Source organism: Ammospiza nelsoni, chromosome 20, assembly GCF_027579445.1.
Source record: "Ammospiza nelsoni isolate bAmmNel1 chromosome 20, bAmmNel1.pri, whole genome shotgun sequence".
NCBI classification, from domain to species: Eukaryota; Metazoa; Chordata; class Aves; order Passeriformes; family Passerellidae; genus Ammospiza; species Ammospiza nelsoni.
In genome coordinates, this window is record NC_080652.1 from 7,994,377 (window position 1) to 8,013,964 (window position 19,588).

The 19,588-nt window shown below is 45.1% G+C and overlaps 1 protein-coding gene across 1 annotated transcript in view; it reads left to right on the plus strand.

Annotated features, from left to right (window-relative positions):
* The window catches only part of CFAP77 (cilia and flagella associated protein 77), a 58,501-nt gene that overhangs the window by 21,561 nt on the left and 17,352 nt on the right, over window positions 1–19,588 (plus strand). Inside the window, exons 2-3 of the mRNA XM_059486510.1 lie at window positions 11,346–11,445; window positions 12,822–13,044. Coding sequence (XP_059342493.1) covers window positions 11,346–11,445; window positions 12,822–13,044 — 323 coding nt within the window. The remainder of the gene's footprint in view (window positions 1–11,345; window positions 11,446–12,821; window positions 13,045–19,588) is intronic.

The window sequence follows — 19,588 nt, forward strand, 5'->3', positions numbered from 1 at the left end:
CTGGGAGTAAGAGTTAGTACTAAATGCAGAAAACTCAACATCATCGCACAGCCAGAGAGACAAACCTTCCTCAGCAGAGGTTTATATGCTTATCTCCTACCCTGGAGTGCACATAGATTAGGGGAACCCATTGCCAGCCCTATTTAATTAGGGAGGAAATAATCATAAATTCCTAAGAGCAGCACAGTCACATGCAGGCTACAGGCACTTTGAAGCACTGGCTGTGTTTTTAGGATCACCAGCTCCTAATAAGCCCACCCCAGGCAGACACACCATCCTTTAGTTCCTAAAGCACACAAAAGAGACACCATGCTGGAATCTTAGCTCTATCTTTAACAAAGCATTACCCCCTCCTCACCCTCTTGCCCATAATTGCCTTGTTATTGTCATTGGTGCCATTGTTCATTGGCTCGGCCCTAGAGAGGCCCAGGGGAGCACTTCTGCCTTAGCTAAACCAATATCTCCTGCAATAACCCCCTGCAGTTTCCCCTTTGCTATCCCATGTTGAATAAATCCTCCATCTCTGTTTGCTGAATGATCATAAAGATATGATTGAAGTTTCAGATTTATGGTTTCCTCCGAATCGAGGAGCAGCTCCAATAATGCCAGAGCCTGTTTGCTGCCTGGATGCACAGAAAGGGAGATTTGTAAGAGCAAAAATAAGAATGTAGAGATTAGAGACAGGTATTTTCTAGACATGTACAGGGGTTGGACTCACACACACTCTGCCAGAGCATCCTCTGTCCAAGGATCTCACTGTGCTTCCCAAGCACCCTGCCAGGCAGGGTGTGCACACAATATTTCACTCTAACAGCAAATCTGTCTCCAGCAGCCACACAAGGGAGCCACAAGAATTGCTTGCTGGGTAAAGGAGGATCCTAACTAAAGATCTCACTGTACAGCTGTACAAAAACTGAAGTGGTTGCTGAAGGCTGGCAGAGGGTCCATGTTAAGGTGGTCCTTGCTGTCAGCCTCATGCTCCATATTCCATGAGCTCCTTCAGAGCTGTTCTTGCAATCCTCTGGATGCCCAGGATGCTCTTTGGGCATCTTTTTACTGTCAGACTCAGGCTCCACATGCCATGAGCTCCCTCATGTTGTCTTCATGCAATCCTCTGGATGCCCAGGATGCTCTTTGGGCATCTTTTTACTGTCAGACTCAGGCTCCACACGCCATGAGCATCCCTCAAGTTGTCTTCATGGAATCCTCTGGATGCCTGGGATACTCTTTGGGGAGTGCAGAGAAACCCTCTGGCTCCTATGAGAGAACATCCCAGATGTGGAATTCCTCTGATCAAAGCACAAATACCCCAAAAAATCCCCACCAAAGGGGCACTGCACTTAGAGAGAAAAGCAGCTGCCCCCTGAGGACACCCAGCCTTGCACCTCCCTGCTCCTCCCAGGGACTCTGGTGCAGGATTGTGACCTTGGGATAATTATCACCTTCCCCAATGCTGTTGTCTTGGCCTGGGTGCCCTCCTTTCCCTTCAGCCCATGCCAGCAGCATTTAGTGGAGCCATCTCCATTGTACAGCTGGAATTGCACAGCATGGGGCACATTGCTATTCAGATTCAGGTCAATATTAATTTTTTTAATGAATAAACCACCTCAAAGCTGAAGTGAAAGCAAAGTTTGTGACTTTGGTGTCAAAAATCTGAAGAGAACATCCAAAACACCTTCCCTCAGCCTTGTGGCTGCAGCACATTTGCTTTTCCCTGATTCACAGCCATTTTATGCTCATTCCCACTTCAACAAAAACCTATAAAACTCTTACAGCGTGATGCAGTCCTAAATTAAATGCACTTTAACATTGCTATATAACAAGGGAGTCTTAGCTCTTTTGAATTAATGCATGCAGCTGAGAAGGGGACCTTTCCTGGAAAATTTATTCTGCTTTATTTGGAGAAAACCCCACCTCGTTCCACCTTCTCTGAGAGCAGAGATGATTCTGTGTGTTATAATGAGGAATTTGTAATAATGAGAGCATTGTGTGTTCCAGTAACTACGAAGCCAACAACAGAAGACTTCTGTGAGCAGCAGTGTTTGTGTGATGTATGGTAATATTCTTCCTCAGTGCATTACAAAAGGAAAAAAGCAAGATAAAAATATCTTCCATTTTCTCCCTAATTTGTAGTTTTCTGGTGTTAGCAAGGCTTATAAGACACATGCTCCCAATTAGCTGCTCCTCTTAATTTAAATGCTTCATAAATTATCTCCTGCGCTTGTGGATTATCACTTCATAATGCGAGTTAGCATTTAAATAAATAGCTGCGATGTAGGAAATTAGAGAGGTTTACAGTCTGAGGCAGCAGCATAATGAAGGAAAATACCACAGCAGCTGAACAGGGCTTGGGAGGGATGTGATGAGGCAGAGATTTTTTTTCCCCCCTCTTTTTTTACCTTTTAGCAACCAAATTTGGGCTGCAGCAGGGAAAATATGGGTCAGAACTCCAGCAGAGCAGGAGCCTTTTGTAATGGCTGAGCACGAAGGGAACATGGAGAATTTTTCAGTATGTAAAATGTCTGATTTAGCAAATATGATGCAATTAGGAAGTGACTTTTTCGAGCCAACTCTTGGTTGCCTCAGAAGGTTGCCCCTTTGAAAGCAATTGGGCTGCTCATGTATGTCATACCTGAGCAGTACCCAACCCCTTCTGTTCTATCCTTTCAAAAAAAAAAATAAAATGGGACTGGAGAGGAAAACAGCAGAACAAAGCAGAGCTGGAATTGTATCGAGAAAATTTGGTGGGGAAAGCAATGAGGGAGTCAGATGTAGAATTATGGGGAATTTTAGAAATATATATAGAGAGAGATAGAGTGAAGAAAGCAAGCATTGTTTTGTAAGCCACATAACTTCTGCCATGTTTTTAGCACCATTAATAAGATCAACCTAGAGAAAATGAGTGGTTTTAAGCATTGGTAGCAACTCCCCATTCTATTTCAGCCCAGTTTCACAGTTATTGTCCTAAATGTAGAAAATTACAAAGATGGAGCAGGAAAAAACCTCATGACAGCCCCTTGGAGGATTAAGGCTCTCTCCAGTGCTTGCTTGTCTTGCTTTTGGTGTCACTGGTGCTTTTTCTGCCACAGGAGAAAACTCTGGGCAGGAGTCAGCCCTGTTTGAGTGCCCCTGACCTCCTCAGGAGCTGAAATCAGGCACCAGTGGGCTCAGGACCCTTTGGTGTTTGTCCTGCAGAGCACCCAAGGTTGAGCACTGCAGCCCTGGCAAGTTCAGCTCTCTCAGCTCCCTGCTTGCTCACACACACAAAATGTCAAAAATCATGGATTTTTTTTTTTTTTCAAAAACACTGGAAAATCATAGAAGCTTTGACAGCCTTGACCAAAGTCCAGCCTTAGGCAGGAGTAAAGTTATTAGTTCCCTTATTTCCTGGAGAAAGCCTGACACATTAGGATTTCACAGCAGCTGGCTGTAAGTGTAATGGGCAGGGTGTGATTTTGCTGCCTGGGTTTTGCAGTTACATTTCAGCAGCTTGAATACATTTTGCTGTAGGACAGAGCAAATGATTCGGGCAGGTCCTTGCATCAGCACAAGGCCCTCGGTGCTTAATGGGAGTTGTGCCCAACTGACAGCACGATTTGAGTGTCTGCTGTATTTAATATTCTTCAAGAGCAGGGTCAAATTGTCTCATCATTTACATCCCTACAACCCTGCTGATCCCAGGGGAACTGCTCTTCCTCTGAACTCAACAGGGATGAATGTGGGCAACTGGACTGAGATGTGCTGGAAGAAGATTTCTGCCTGGACCCCTCAGGATTCAGGTGCTTGGAGACACAGCTCACCCTGCAGAGAGTTCCAGTCAGCACAGCAGGAGCCTTGTTTCATCCCATAATTTTCTATTCCAACAAGTAGTGTTTAGAAAGTGAAAAAGGGGATGATCCCACTCCAACCCACATCTGAAAGTTTACAGCTCTTCATCTCTCCAAGTGTGCAGGTGCTAAAAGAAAGGCTCTGGGGGCCAAGCTGTACCTGTGCTCTGTCCTCTGGGGCATATTTGCATCTCTGTTATCACTTTGTCTTCTGAAGCAGGCAGGAATGGCCACAGGTGCTCCTGGATTATTCTGTGCCTGAGCCTGATAAGCCTCAATTTCTCTGGGCTAGGAGCACACAGAATGCAGCTCTCCTATCCCAGCTGCAAGGGCTCTTCAGGTCTAAGAAAAACCTGGCACAAGTCTTGAATTCTGAATGCAGGAGACAGGACTGGAAGCCCCAGGACTGGATTCCTTCAGGGAGATGGTGCCACTTTTTTTACAGAATCACCTTTTCTTCCTAAAGAGAGTTTTAAATAATAAAATTGGAAGCTGCCGCATATCTTTCCAACTGATCTACTAATCATATTTCTTCAAATTTTATATCCCTGACCCTTGTAAAGGGATTGCAAGGAAGGCATTTTTTAAGCTGCATTTTAATAAGTCAATATGAAAGCTCACAATTATTTAAAGCTTCTTAAATAGGATTATATTTGATTTCTTGTGGGAATAGTGAGGGATAGTCTAGTAAAGATGTTCTGTCCTGCTGAGGTTTTATTACATTAAAGAAACAGCATCCTTTTTTAACAGCAAAAACTTTATCTATTCTCTAATGAAAATGGAGATTATTCTGTACATGAAGTGACTGAAGTTGGTAAGTTCCTGCATCTTTGATCAGAGATTAGAGTTTCTCCTTGAGTGAAAGCCGAGAGATTCCTGAACCAGAGGTTCAGCCTGAATTTAACAAGTTGCCTCCTCATCTAAAATATTTGAATTTCCTTCTAGGAGGTACCACAAGTGTATTGACTTCAGACAAATTCTGCTGTGAAATAACAGGTAGCTCTCAAGGCAGCCAGTATCTCATTTGCAGCCAGGGATTTAATTTGGCCTTAGAATCAGAGGTCTGTGCTGCTGGGGAACTATTTTACTATATAGGAAATGTCATATCCAGTCTGCTCTGAAAGGCCCACAGACAAATTCTCACTTGAATTCCACTCCTTTAATGTCAGTGTGACTTATATGAAGGTTACACTGGCAGCCCTTAGCTTAGTATGTTCTATTGCACCCATATAAAAGCAGGCGAGTCAAATAAAAACTACCTGTATGGAGTTGGAGCAGCAGCAGGGAGTTACATGGTGTAAGCAGCAGCTTCACTGAGCTGAGTTGCTCTGGACATAATCTGGGCCAACATCTGGTCTTGAGAACATAAAGGGATTTTTCTTGAAGTAGCAGATGGGGAGGTTCAAAGAACAGATATTATTAAGGATGAAACACAAAGAAAAGGTCATAAGTGCTGAAAAGGGACCGAACCTTAAAATAAAAAAAAAGAAAAAAGAAAAACCAAACAAAAAATAGCCATTGTCCATTCTCTTTAACAATTAGAGAATTTTCTCTCATTCTCAAGCAGCCCACATCCCTCTCTCAGCCAAACCTCAGTGTCCTCATTGAAGCCAGGCATTAAGCAAGAGCATTCCCTGGCAGAATTTGACTTCAGGGTTTGCAGCACAGCAGGTGTCTCTAGGGCTGTGGTTTTCTGGGAAATGACAACCCCACTACACCCTTTCCCACTCTTCTCTGGGAAGTCAACAGCAAACATGGCAAAGTTGCTTTTTTTTTTTTTTTTGCCAAGCTGCTGTGTGTTATTCTGCCCACATTATACCCTGAGCTCCCAAATCTGCTGCTACATCAAAGACAGAATTATTTTCCTGTTTTTCCCACACTGATCTGTCCACCCATACCTGTTTTCCCACTGATGTTTCTTGTAGGGAGAACAAGGACTCAGCAAAGTCCTTCTCCATCCAGCTGCTCCAGGACCACCCCATGCTGTCCCAAACCTCCCTGCCATTGTCCCTACATGTCCTCAAATCTATCCCAGGCCCATTCTGCTCTTAGAGGTGAATGATGGTTGTAACTCCAGAAAAATCAGACACCACAGGTAAGACCTCACTCAGCAGCAGCTGTAACCTGCACATTCATTTAGCCTGAATAACCCATCCCTCCTGCCAAGGGCTTTGTCTTCTGACTACAGCCCACGTTTCTTCCTCAGGACTGAGAGCAGGCGAGGGCTGATGTGAACTTCACAAGCTGTGACACCCTCTACAGAAACACACGTGCTGCTTTGACCTTCAGTGCTGGCACAAAAACCTTACACAGACACAAATTTATCTGAAAGTCAGGAGCAGATTTAATAGAGCAGGAGAAGATCATTTTCAATATTTCCATCTCAATTAGAGTCAAACACCTCGGTGAGCCTCAGCCTTTGGGGCTGTACCTGGCCTGGCTGCTCCCAGCGTGGAGATGTCGGCAGAATCAGCAGAAATAGCACAACTGGGCAAGGTGTTGGTGATTTATCAATGCTGAAGTAATTCATCCTGACACTGAGGAGCTGAGCAGGAGCTCAGGGTCCAGCAGGTGCCCCCGAAGACCTGAGAGTTATACAGTGCCACACATCCACAGTGGCAGAGCTGGGAGATGACTCCTTAGCAAAAAAAATCCTTTTTTTTTTTTTTTTTTTTTTTTGGCAGAGCTCGGATCTGACTCCTTAGCAAAAAAATCTCTTTTTAATTTTTTTTTTCTGAAGCCATTTTCAAACAGCACTCTTGTTACAGAGAATTGCAGTTTTAACTGTTGCAATGCTGTACTGCTAACTCCATTACATTATCATTATCTGCTAACTCCCTAAACAGTGACTAATATTCAGAGTCTCAGAATTTTGGGGCAAACAGAATTTTTCAGTGGAAAACTAGAAGGTGAATACACCCATGAAGATTGTGTACACAAATACTTTCATATCTGCCTGGCCCTTTAAAACCAAAATGATAGAGTTCATTTGCATTTAGATCTCTTTGGCTCCTTCTTTTCATCTAAAGACAAATCCTCACAAAGGCTGCTTAATTAGACCAAATTAGATTTCCACCTAGTGGCTTGTCATTCATTAGAAAACGCTGTTCTTTTTTTCAGTTTTGGTAATTATAAGCTGGTCTCGCAGTGTTCACTTCAGGTTCAAAGTCTGACTTGCATTCTTGATTTTGTGCAGATGAGAGGGAAATTATTCGGTGGCATCAAGTCTGCCCATTTTACAAGTTGGATAAAGATCATCACTGGAGTCTTTTATGTAACGGGGTATACTCTTTCTTAAGTCTTTAATGATTAATTGTTATAGCATATCTCATGGCAATTTTCAAGACTAAAAGCTAAGTGCAAACAGTTGGAAAGTGCAGTGAGTGTATCAGACAGTGGGTGCTGCCTGGACTGGGGTTTCTGTGTCTGACTCTGTGTGTGGCCCTTGCTTGTTGGTGTTCCTGCTTTTTTGGGAGAAAGAAAATGGCAAGGGAATGGTGCAAGGGGTTGTGTAAGGAGAATATGGGCTGGAAGGGCTGCCTGTCTTCTCTCATTGTCCTCTCTAACCAGCTCTGCTGCTGGCCTTACACAAAACACAGCTTCTAGAGGGGAAAATGGTTCAAATCCACACCTGACACTCAAAGGTTGGTGTCTAATAAGGCTGGAGCTCCCAGGGCAGGTCAGTGAGGAGCACCGGTTAGTGGAGATTGCACTTGTGGATGTGCTCTGGCTGATCTGTCTGGAGTATTTGTAATGAAAAGAGTTAAACTCACAGCAAGATCCTTGAGCTTTGCCACTTCTGACTCCAAGGGCAGCAGTTTGCCCAAGCATCACCCTTTTCTCTGGAAAGGGAAAGATTCTTCTTATAGAAGACCAGAATGATTTGGTCTCACTCTCTTCTCTCCCCAGCCCAAACTCCATTCCCTTTGCTGTCCTGCGTGGGCACACTGATTCCCTGCCTCAGTTTCCCCTTTATTACAGAATATTAATGCTCAGTGGCACACTTTGAGGCTAAATAAATCAGGGACAGATCTTGTGGTAGTCCATCAAGCAGAACTTCCTTTGGCTTTGACCTTTAATGCTTATGAAAAGCTTCGAAGACAACTGCCAACTTATTATTAATAATCTTCTTGGGAGTGGAAGTTTACAAGCAGTTGGCACCAGGCAACCCAGCAGCCTCCAGCCCCTGCTAGGATTTCTTCTGCACTAACAAACCCAGATTTTTCAGGTGTGTTTTTATAACAACATTCTTGTTTTACTTTCTCACACACACACACAAAAAAAAAAAAAAGGCAAGTTTTTCCTTCCACCTTTAAAAAAAATCTCATCAAATTTGCCTTTCTCAAAACACTGAACATTCCCTTTCTCATCTACCTAAACCTGATGTTGAGTTACTGTCCCCCAGAGGCTTTCAGTAGCTCAGTTCTGATGTATCCCTGCACTTTGTAGCTCACTGCCTTCTTAGAGTGTAATCAAACATCAAGCTAAGTAGCAAATAAATCTCCCGATCTCATAAGCTGCACAGCAAGATCATGTAAATGCAAATGAAGGGCTTGATTTCAAGCTGTCGTGGGGGGAAGGAGGGAAAAATGCTGGGCCTTGTCACTGCAATCACTTCACTCTGCAAGTGCAGTAAATCTGCAATAATAATAGTAATGGCAGCGTGACGGGAGGCTTTACTGTACAAGGGGGTGTAATGAAAAGGGGAACAGAAGGTGGGAAGGAGGCAGGGCCTGGCAGGCTGAAAATGCACCAGCACAGAGTTTGCAGGTGTCCACAGGGCAGAGCCAGAGAGGAGGGGACAGGGCTGAGTCAGAGCACTCAGAGGATTCAGGGATTTGCCCAGCAGCCCCTCCCAGGGAAAGGCTGTGGAGGCAGGGATTAAAAATCCACATCTCAGTCTCTTTCTGGACCTCTCTGTGTGTGGACATGTTTCCCAGCTCTCTCAGTCATCTTCAGAAAATTGATGCAATGTGTTTTGCTGGGCCATGAACGCCAGGGGACAGAACACAAATAAGTCTTGCAACAAAACCTGGAATCCTTAAAGATTTTGCACTTCTTTAAACCTTTGCAATGCCTCCACCTCTAGAAACAGACCCTTTTCAGAGCCTTCCTCTTCCTCCACAGCAAACATTTTCCAACACTTAAATACAAGTCCAGGGCTCAAGCCCAGGGCTGCAGACATTAGAAACTACCTGGCAAAGGCTCAGGATAACTCAGTAAACCCAACAGCACTCATTTTTCAGCCAACCAAGGGATCCCCACTGATCAAACACCCCCAGCACAGCACCATGACCAGTGGGAGCATGGCACCCTCCAAACCCTGCCCAGACACACCAGGAAAATTATCATGTCCAAGGGGAAAGGATGCATCAGCCAAGCCCTTAAGACAGTTTGAAAGAGCAAACAAAGCCTCAGTGATCATTTCTAACAGCCCTGAGAGGTGTTGATCTCTGCTGCGTGCTCTGGGAATGCTTCAGGATAAGGTCTAGAGCTGTCTTTTCCAAACTGGCTAGATAAACAGCATTTAGGATGCTGGATTTTCCTCACCGAGGTCGTAAAGGGAGAAAACTTGCAGAAGGTACCCAGAGAAAATTAGGACCGCCTGGGATGCAGAGAGAGACGGTTTTAATTAGAGCCAAGAGGTGGGAAATAAGGCAGAGAAATGACATCTTAATGAGGTTTAATGAAGTTGTCTGCTGATGGGCACAGCTGTCAGACAGATCTGTATTCCAGCCAAGCAGCTTTGTGACAGGCTAAACCTGAACACAGGGAACAGTGCTGGAACTGGGGGAGAAAGGGAAAAAAAAAAAAGACCTTCTGCATCAACTTTGGCTCAGTTTCCCCTCTGCTTTATGATAGAGCACACCTATAATGCCTCAGGACAAACAAATGAAACCAGCCCATGAGCTGGAAACAGCATTTTGCTAATTTATGAATGAGAAAGGCTGTAATTGTGGATTACACTGAGCAGGATTCATTCCTGCTACATCCTTCCCCTCTTTGCTTTTGTAGGTAAAAAATGTTGGCAGGCAACCAGAGTCTTGTGAGCTCGTTGATTTTTCTTCAGGCACAGATTCTCTCCATGTTCAACATATTGGACCAGATTTTTTTTTTTAATTAATTATCCAGCACCTTCAGCTTTATTTATTCAGTGCAAAGTGACTGTAAAATGCCATCTGATCATAAAAGGAAACAGCATGCACTCATTTTGTGATGGAGTAAACACCCAACTGTGTTAACTTCAGGTGCTCTGCAGAAGGAACTCTTTAAATAAATAAATTTAAGTGTAATTTCGGAGTTCTGCACTCGAGGGTCTGGAAGCAGCTTTGCCACAGGTTACAAACCTCTTTTCCTGCACTGCAGTTTCTCAGTGATTTTTCTCCCATCTGACACACCTTTGCCACCACAGCAGATTTCTGATCTCACTTCCCTGATCCATTATCAGAAGGTGATCCCAGGAAAATGCCTTTTCTCCTGCTTCTGAGGAAGATGCCACCATTTCCCTTGCACAACCACCCTAAAAATAGCTGTAAATACAGGGGGAGCAGATCAGCAGTGAAAGCTCCTTTATCCCAGCTGGCAGCGCTTTGCACGAGCTCCTGGCACACACAGAGTGCACACAGGGTTTGTCACTGCCACTGCAGCCCTGGTGGCACTAAAACCCCCCTCAGTCCCCTTGTGCTGGACAGGGGACAGTCCCTCCCTGTGCTTGTGGCTCACAGGAGGGATGTGAGGAAATGCAACTGTGCTTGCATCACATCCCTGGGTGGATGGTTTTTAGAAAGGGCTGTTTGCAACAAAGGAGCTGCAGTTTTACACAGGGCAGGTCCCTGAAATTCATTTTCTGGGGAATTTTTGCTCCTGAAAGCTGTGAAAATGCCACACTTCCTTTGGAGTGTGAAGTGTAAAAGCTGGAGGAATTACAAGCACATTTTAAAGACCTCCATAGAGCCCTCTGGAAGGGTGCCTGTTCTGGACAAGGGTTATTAACCCTCACTCTGCTCTCCCTTCTTCATCCCCCTTCTCCTCCTCCTCCTCCTCTAGCATGCCTTGTGTCTTGATGATTCCCAGGCAGGAGCAGTGATGTGATTGTGCCTGGGGAAGTTTATGTCAGTTTTTTGGGAGGATGCAGAACTTGGAAATGAAATAACTCAAAGTAAAGTTAAGACCAGCTGCAGACACCACAGCTGGGCATCCCCACCAAAGGAGAGATTAACCAAACAAGAAGACTTCAAATTCATATCTATTGAGTCAGGATCCCTATTTCCAGCAAGGCTAGGTCTCTTTATAACTCAAAGCCTAACTTGTGTGAAATTCAGCATTCTTTAGGCTCCTTTTTGCACTGTGGCACTCACTTCTGCAAGTGGGATTCAAGCCCTTGCCGAATGGAAACTCCTAGTACTTGTGGCTGTGTTCTATTACAAACTTCTCTTTTCAGGGGCTTTATCTTATCAGAAAAGGCCTTTATGTTTCTCTATTAATGTTCCATATGCTTCTCTATTCCTTTTTCTGCAGCCAGAACTTGGAAAGCCCATGAGGAACTGCTACTCCCTGCCAGGCCCTGATTTTACCTATGGGATGTACATGCACAAGAGAGATGGAGGAGTCCCTGAAGGTAGGACACTGCCCCTAAACCACAGACTTGCAACAAAATCCTAATGCTAGTAGGAAGTCTCCTCTCCTTCCCATGGCTCTTCAATACTTCTCATCAAGCTGGAGGTGTAGAACTCCAACATTTACCCACTTTCATTAATATCACCCCAATTGCTTGGTGACCAGTGAAGTTTCTCTGTCACATTGGAAACTTTCAGAGGCTCACACATACCCAAGCAGGGAGGATGCACCTGCAAAATGTGATGCACCTGCAAAATGGGATGCACCTGGGCACTGTCATAAAATTGTCAAGGCTCCTGCTTTGTGCTCTTAGGGACAATTTCCCTGTAAAATCAGACACACTGAGCAAGCCATGGTGGAAGGTGAGAAGACATCCAATTCAGATGGGGTATGGGATGCAGTAGGATGGGGTATGAAGCTCACAAAAGGAACCTGAGTCTCACAAGACCCCCATGAAGGTGCACACACATCAATCTGCTTTCCCAAAAGGATCTAACTGAGATGCCTCCTCCTTCCACCTCCAGCCATATGCCAAGGTCACCCCCATAAGAGGGTCACACCCTGGGACGTTGTGGCCATGAACCTTGGCCCCACAAGACCCCCATGCACGGTGCACACACATCAATCAGCTTTCCCAAAAGGATCTAACCAAGTTGCCTCCTTTTTGTTTCTATTTCCTTCCACCTCCAGCCATAGGCCACTGGGACACAGTGAAGGCCAAGGCCCCCCTCCGTAAGAGGATCATGCCCCAGGACTTTGTGGCCATGAACCTTAGTGCCACAGGACCCCCGTGAAAGTGCACACACATCTACTTTCCCAAAAGGATCAAACTGACATCCCTCCTCTTTGTCTCGATTTCCTTCCACCCATAGGCCACTGGGATGCAGTGAAGGCCAAGGCCCACCCCATAAAAGGGTCATGCCCCAAGACAGGACTTTGTGTCTATGAACCTCAGCCCCACAAGACCCCCATGAAGGTGCACACATCAATCAGCTTTCCCAAAAGGAGCTAACTGAGCTGCCTCCTCTTTTTCCTATTTCCTTCTACCTCAGCCATAGGGCACTGGGACGCAGTGAAGGCCAAGGCCCACCTCCATAAGAAGGTCGTGCCCTGGCATTTTATGGCCATGCACAGTGCACACACATCAATCTGCTTTCCCAAAAGGATCTAACCAAGTTTACTCCTCTTTGTCTCCATTTCCTTCCAGCCATAGGGCACTGGGATGCAGTGAAGGCCAAGGCCCACTCCCACAAGAGGGTCATGCCTCAGGACTTCATGGCCATGAACTTTAGCCCCACAAGACCCCTATGCACGGTGCACACACATCAATCAAGGATCTAACCAAGTTTGCTCCTCTTTGTCTCCATTTCCTTCCAGCCATAGGGCACTGGGACACAGTGAAGGCCAAGGCCCACCCCCGTAAGAGGGTGATGCCGCGGGATTTCGTGGCCATGGGCCGTGCAGCTGTGGATGAAGGCTGCACCAAAGCCAGGGAGTTTGCTCTGTACTATGGCTACATGGACATCCGCTGCAAGGACAAGGGCATCCTCAGATATGGGGGCAAGGTACCCCCAGGCGTGACCTTTGGCAAGCCACCACGGTAAGGGCCCTCCTCAGCATGAAATTATCCCTTCCTACCCGTGGGGGTATTAGTTATTGGGGGTTTTTTGGGTTTGGATTGAAGGTATTTGAGACAGTAATTTGTGTTTGGCTTTAATTTTGTTTATTTTAATTTAATATTTAATGTTTATTTTATTTTTATAAATGGTTTCTTTTATACTTTATAAATTGTTTATTTTATATTTTATAATTATTTTAAATTGTTTATTTTATCTTTTATATTTAATTTTTAATATTTCATTTTAATTGTTTCTTATTTTTATTACTAAAATAGTTTTATTATTGGGAGTTTGGCAGCTTTTCATTAGAAGGGACAAAATGGCTAACGATTTTTTGTTACAAGGTTTTTAAGACTAAACTGTCTAATTAAGAACTGACACTTAAATTATTTTTTTTAACTCATAACTGATTTCAAAGAGTTTTCAATGTGGACTTTTTTGCTTAATTACAAAATGCTACTTAAACTTACAAAGAAGTAGGAAGAAGAAGCATGAAGAAGAAACTTAGGACAACACTGTGCTTTCTATTTTGCTTCTACCTACAACATACTAAAAATTTCAAAACCTAGATTTTTCACTAAGTGATACACTTACACTACTCTTTATAATTTATTTTACACTTTTGTGGATTCTAGTCTATATTGACATCTAGGAAACTTTTGCTATGAATGAGGGTTAAAGTTAGTGCTCCTTTGGGGGTCAGGGCACCCCAGAGCAGACAGAGAAATATTCCTGGTGCCCTGGGTTTCCACACCCACCCCCACACCTACATCCCTCCCCAGTCTCAGCTACCACAGACCCAAAAGAGAAGTGTCCTGAAGCTGGATATGCTGAGCCACAGCATCACATCCATGTCTGATGACACCCTGATATATGGTCTCCTCCAGCCAGGTCTCATAAGCTCTTGGAGGTTTATATCACACCAAGATAGCTCAGCTACCTTAGAAGGCATAAAATCAGCAGGATGGCTTCTGTGGTAGTGTTGCAAACAGAAAAGTTTTAATAAAAAGGCAAAATAACAAAACTCTTCACAGAGAAAACCCAAGCCAGGGCAAGAGGTTCTTGCTCCTGGTAAAACACCTCACAAAAGGTGTTCCTTCCTTTGTAATCTTCTTTTTTCTAGTAATTTGCGCAAGCAGGGCTTTTTGGCTCCTGTCCAGTTGTCTCTCCTTAAGTTTGAGGGGAAGTCCCCCTGATCCTATGAGGTTTCTTTTTACCTAATTGAGGAGAGAAACTTCTTGGTTTATTTCCTTTTTTAAGGAAACAAAGGATAGTTTTGTCACTCCGTCAACAGGGGGCACATTCCTACAACACTCCTGTCAGATAATCAACTACCTGAATCTAACATACACGCCACGACACAGCCTCATTTCACCTGTAGTATTATGGGCTTGAAGCCTCTTAAAAATATCTTCAATGCCAACCCTTTAATCTAAAGGAACATGAAGAGCTGTCAGCCAGAAAATTGGCATCCCAGGGTCAGAAAATCAGAGCAACAGCATTTCTACCTGTCTGCACTGGTAGAAATACATTGGTGGAGTTAAAGATCAGTTCAAAGTTCTTTATCCTACTCTCTCCCACTTAGTTCATTGCTCTGAATTGGGCAAAAATTGAGAATGGAGCAGGACAGAGGCAGAAAAGCTTCTCCCTGCCAGTGCAACTCCAGCACAAACCAGTGCTCAAAGCCTCTCAAATTCCTGCAGCCCAGGGGGGTTTCTTGCTCTGTGCAGGTCTGGACCAGACATTAGGTTTTTATTTTAAGAGCTAGATAATAATCACTACCAGAAAAATAACAGCTACAAATTCTAGAGAAAAGACATGATGAACGGCACCGTGTATTTTACATGATAGTAAATGGGCTTTGCATATGCAAATTGAATGGATTTTAAAATGGTATTTAATGACAATTTTCGTAGCAGACATTAACATTAATTGCATCAAAATGAAAATGTAGCATTAGCTTGCTGTTAGCTGCAAATGCCCCAGCTATAAAGCTTTATCTTTATCAGTATCAGCCCTCATCCATGTGACAGGGCTGCTCTGCAAATTGCAGGCAAAAGGGCTTTTATGTTGCAAAAGTATCCCCCAATGAAGGCCAAAATCAACATCAATTTTGCTTTATTTCTTCATAAACGGAGGTTAAATGGCTGCCTGTAAGAAGCCCAGGCATCCTTCAAAAGTTTTAAGGAAAATCTGCAGACCCCACAACAGCAGAAGTAGTGAGAAAAGGCTTTTAATTGAAAGTTATTATTGTACAACTTGCCTTCTCCTTAATAGCTACCTTTTATGCAGACTGATTGTATTTATCCCTTTACTTTAAAAGCACATTATAGATAAAACCAAATTATCAAGGAGTTGTTACAGACATTTCACTAAAAGTAGGAGTTTAACACACTTTTCCATGACTGGCAAGTTAGAGAGACCAGCTTTGGTGAGCATTGCCAGGACAAGCTGATCCCTGGTCACAGCCAGACCCATCTTCCTAAAAATGACCTGGTTGTCAATGGATTTTAGATGGGTTTGGACTCTAAGCCCTGTTTCACTGGGATCTCATTGCTGGGAAGGTGCTCCCAAGTGAGGCACATGCTTGTCTGAGGGCAGAAGAAACTGGCAAAAAGTCTTTTTGCACAGCTCCAAGCACTTCATGTCCTTAAGAAACAACAGATCTGATCTAGAGGTCTATTAACTTCTTGGGTACAGTGAATTTTTCAGCAAGAAGAGCACCTGCCTGTCATCTCCCAGCACTGACAGTGGGGCTGAGGAGGCCAGGGAGCAAAGGTGCTTTCCCATGGCACTGGAAGCAGCTGGGACACCCAGCCCAGAACCCAGTGCAGACCCTGCCCAGTCTGCAGCTCTCTACACAGTGGGAATTGCAGCTGGTGCCATCCCACAGCCTCAGGGCTGCGCTGCTTCCCTGAGAACCCAAATAACTCAAATAACCCAAATCGCTGTCACAGGAACGTGGCTGGGGTCACTGGGTAATGGGCAAGGGGCTTCTTGAGCCCTCACCACTCATCTCCAGCCCCTCCTCAGGCCCTGGGCTGTGCTGCTAAAGGCTTCTGTGCCCTGGAGACACCAGGGTCAGGAGCTCTCCCTAGGCTCACAGGCTGGAGCTCTCCTGGATCATCCCAAATGAAACAAGCACCAAAGCTGTGGTTGCTATTAGTGCCTTGTTAATCACTGCCTGGCCCTGCAGCTGCTCTAACTCAGATCTCTTGTGCCTCTGCTTTCTGCTCACGGTGTGTGCAGCATTTCAGCAGGCAGCCTCAGACACTGCAGCAAGCTCTCTGAAGCTTTGAGGCCTCTTTCCTTTCTTTTCCTGGGATATTTACCTTCAAAGGTCACCCATACCCCTCTATATTCCCCCTGGGCACCTTCGAGGGGAGAGAAGCAGCTCTGCTTTTTGCTGATTTTCCCCCCTATTCTCTCCCTCCCTTTTCCCAGAGTAATGTTTGCTACCAATCACGTGGCCAGCTTTGTTGTGAGAGTCATAAAAAGGACATTTTTCATCTCTCCTTTTTCCTGCTCTCGCTCCCTTCTCTCTCTCAGTAGCAGACAGAGATTTATTCCTTCCCTGATGCCTGTGGCATTTGGAGCTGGGAGGGGTCAGGGGAGGCACTGATGGAACATAACAGATAATGCAGTGGTTCCCCAGGGGCTTGTCCAGCTCCAGAGCCGATCCATCAGCAGGCAGTGCTCGTGCCAAGGTCAGCAGTAACGAGGATGGGGTGGGCTCCCAGCCTCCCCCGTGGGGCATCCTCCAGCCAGGCTCCCCCAGTTCATGCTCTGAGCTCCACAGGAGCTGCCCTGTGCAAGCACACTTTGCAGAGAGGACCCTGAGTGCAGGCACTGGGCTCACAGGCTCAGCTTCAGCTCTCCCAGCCCTCCTCCCCAGCACACACAGCTCCACAGGCTCATCTTCCAAGGAGAATTCTCATTTTGACAGTCCCCTCCAGGAGCTAAACCCCATCCACGTGCTCTGAGCACAGCACATCACAGAGCTGCTGTCCTCCCAGGTCTTTTCATTCAAAATAACCCCACAGGTGTGTCCAGCCCCATACTCTGCAATAATGACCTTGTTTTACAACGAGGAGGCTGCAGGGCACTGAGTGGGCTGGGTTTGATGATACTGGGGACCTAAAGGCACAGAGGGTCTGTGAAGACCTCCAGGATCTTCACTGCGGACACTCCAGCTGCATTTGGAAACCTCAATAGGTGTCCAGACCTACATTTATCCTCCTGACCACCTTTTCTGGCTGAGCTTCCCTGTGCACTGAAATCAGCCAACATTAAATGATCATTTTTGGAACAAGAAATAAACACAAAGACATGGATGCTGTCTACAGCTGGATTTTAGATGCTATTGATGTGTGCAAGGTCACACAAGGAGTTTGAAGCCAGCACACAGCTGGCACCCTGAGCACCAGTTCTGTCCCCAGGATTGAGCAGGGCAGAGTGCACCCTCAGCATGGACACACTGCCCAGCCCTGCCAGGAGAGAAAAACTTCCAGTCACCTCTTGGTGAGCATCCTAAACCTGCCTGCTGTGCCCCAGAACGTGCTCCTGGGCAGGAGGAGTGCACAGCCATGCTCTGCCATCCTGTAGCTGCTCCAAAGCTGCATGGCCACAGCCCTACCTCCCACGGGCTGCCATGCACTTGGCAGTTGGCCTGGAGGTTGGGCTGACCTTGGGTGTGCTGGCAGGATTTCCCTGGCACTCTGTCATCCCCAGGGCTCCTGCTGGGCCCTCCCCACTGCCTGCCTTCTCTTCAACTGTCCCTTTCCTGAATTTTACAGCCCGTTTTCCTTCTGTCTTCATCTCCTGCCTTCATTCCACCTCCCACTCTCTAAAGCTGCTCTTAGTCCTTTGGCAGCTGTTTTCATCATGCCCCTGCAGCAAACTCACCTCTCCAAAGCATTTGGTCAGTGCAATCTCTCTTCTTCAAATTGTTACACTTGGCCAAGGGCATCAGTTACCCAGTACCTCCTCTTTAATTGGTATCATTTGCAACCATCCCAGTCTTTCACCTTCTCAGAGAAGAGAGATTTCTATGCTCATGCTCTGCTTAGCAAGTGGCCTTTCCACCTAAAATATCCTTGCTGTTTGCACACAGCCAGAACAAAGTTTAGAAAGGTATAGATTTATTTTTGAGATACTTAAAGAACATTTCAAGTTGCTAATACATGGCTGTGGAAAGAAAGCTAATCTAGATGTAGACCAGCTGCAAAGATGTCAAGGAAATAATGTGTTACTGGGAAGAACCCACCAGGAAAAGCTGGACAGGCAATAAAATTGAGTATTACATCAAATGTGCATCTGACCCATGATTACTGGAAGCCAAAGGGAGTGTAAAGCCACCAAAATCCTAACGTTTAGGGGAAAAAAAGTTTTACAGGGAAAAAAAAACCCTGAGGACTGACAAAACAGATTATAAAAATATAACACAGTGATTGGAATCACTGTCAGGCTCATGGCGACAGAGAAACGCAACTGAGATAAAAACACAGGACTCCATCAGCTCAGATAATTACACATCCTGTCCAATCCCACACTGAAAGGCTCTTGGTGCCTCTGCCACCATTCTCACACTGCTAAGATAAGAATTTCTATTTCAAGAGTAGTTTTCTTCTCCTGGGTGTGTGAGCTCCCAGCCCCTTCCGTGGTGCTGGTGGTGCCTGCAGCATCTGCTGGGCAGGTGGAGCTGTCACACCCTCCAAAAAACCCTAAGTGCACCATGAGGATACTGATTCCTCTCCAGAGTGGTGGTTTGCTTGCTGAAAGAGTTTCTGATTCCTTCAGGCTGATGGTTTAAGAGAAAATAAACAGCCAAGTCATGGTTTGGGATAAGGTTCTGTTCTGCACGTCAGCCATAGAGATGGGAAAAGAAAAGATCTGAAGGACAGATTAAGATCCCTTATTACCAATTGGTTTACACTGAATAGGAAAGTAATTTACTCTCACACACACTGGCTGTTGTCTGTGGGTTTATCTCCATTGATTACAGCCAGCTGAAGAATTTTTTCCAAAGTTTTACCATCTAGAGCTACTTCTGGCCCCAAGTGGACCTTTTTCTTTGCCAACTTTTGCTTTTCAATAAAAACCTGAGTCAGGGGGGAATAATCACAGAATCCTTTCTGTGAAAACAAAGCTTTTCAGCCCTCATCAACATCTTTTCCTTTCAAAAAAAGTCATGTTCCCACCCAGCCAGAGAGATTCGAGCATGGGATGCAGGTCAAGGGGAAGATCTCGTGCTTTGATTTCTTTTGCTCAGCATTGGAGTGGTTTTTTCTTGGTTTTTCTCTGGATGTTTTGCATTTGTTGATGGCTGCAGACTGAGCATTGTTCACTCTCAGCCATAGATCTGGATCTCCAGGCAGAACACCTGATTTTCTCAGAGGATAACAGTAGACAAATGTGTTGAAGACAAACCTAAATAATATTCAATTAAGTCAGCCAAAGGGCATCACCAACCCTAAAATCAATGCGAGCACACCAATTCCAGCTTGTCAAGCCAGTTATTTAATG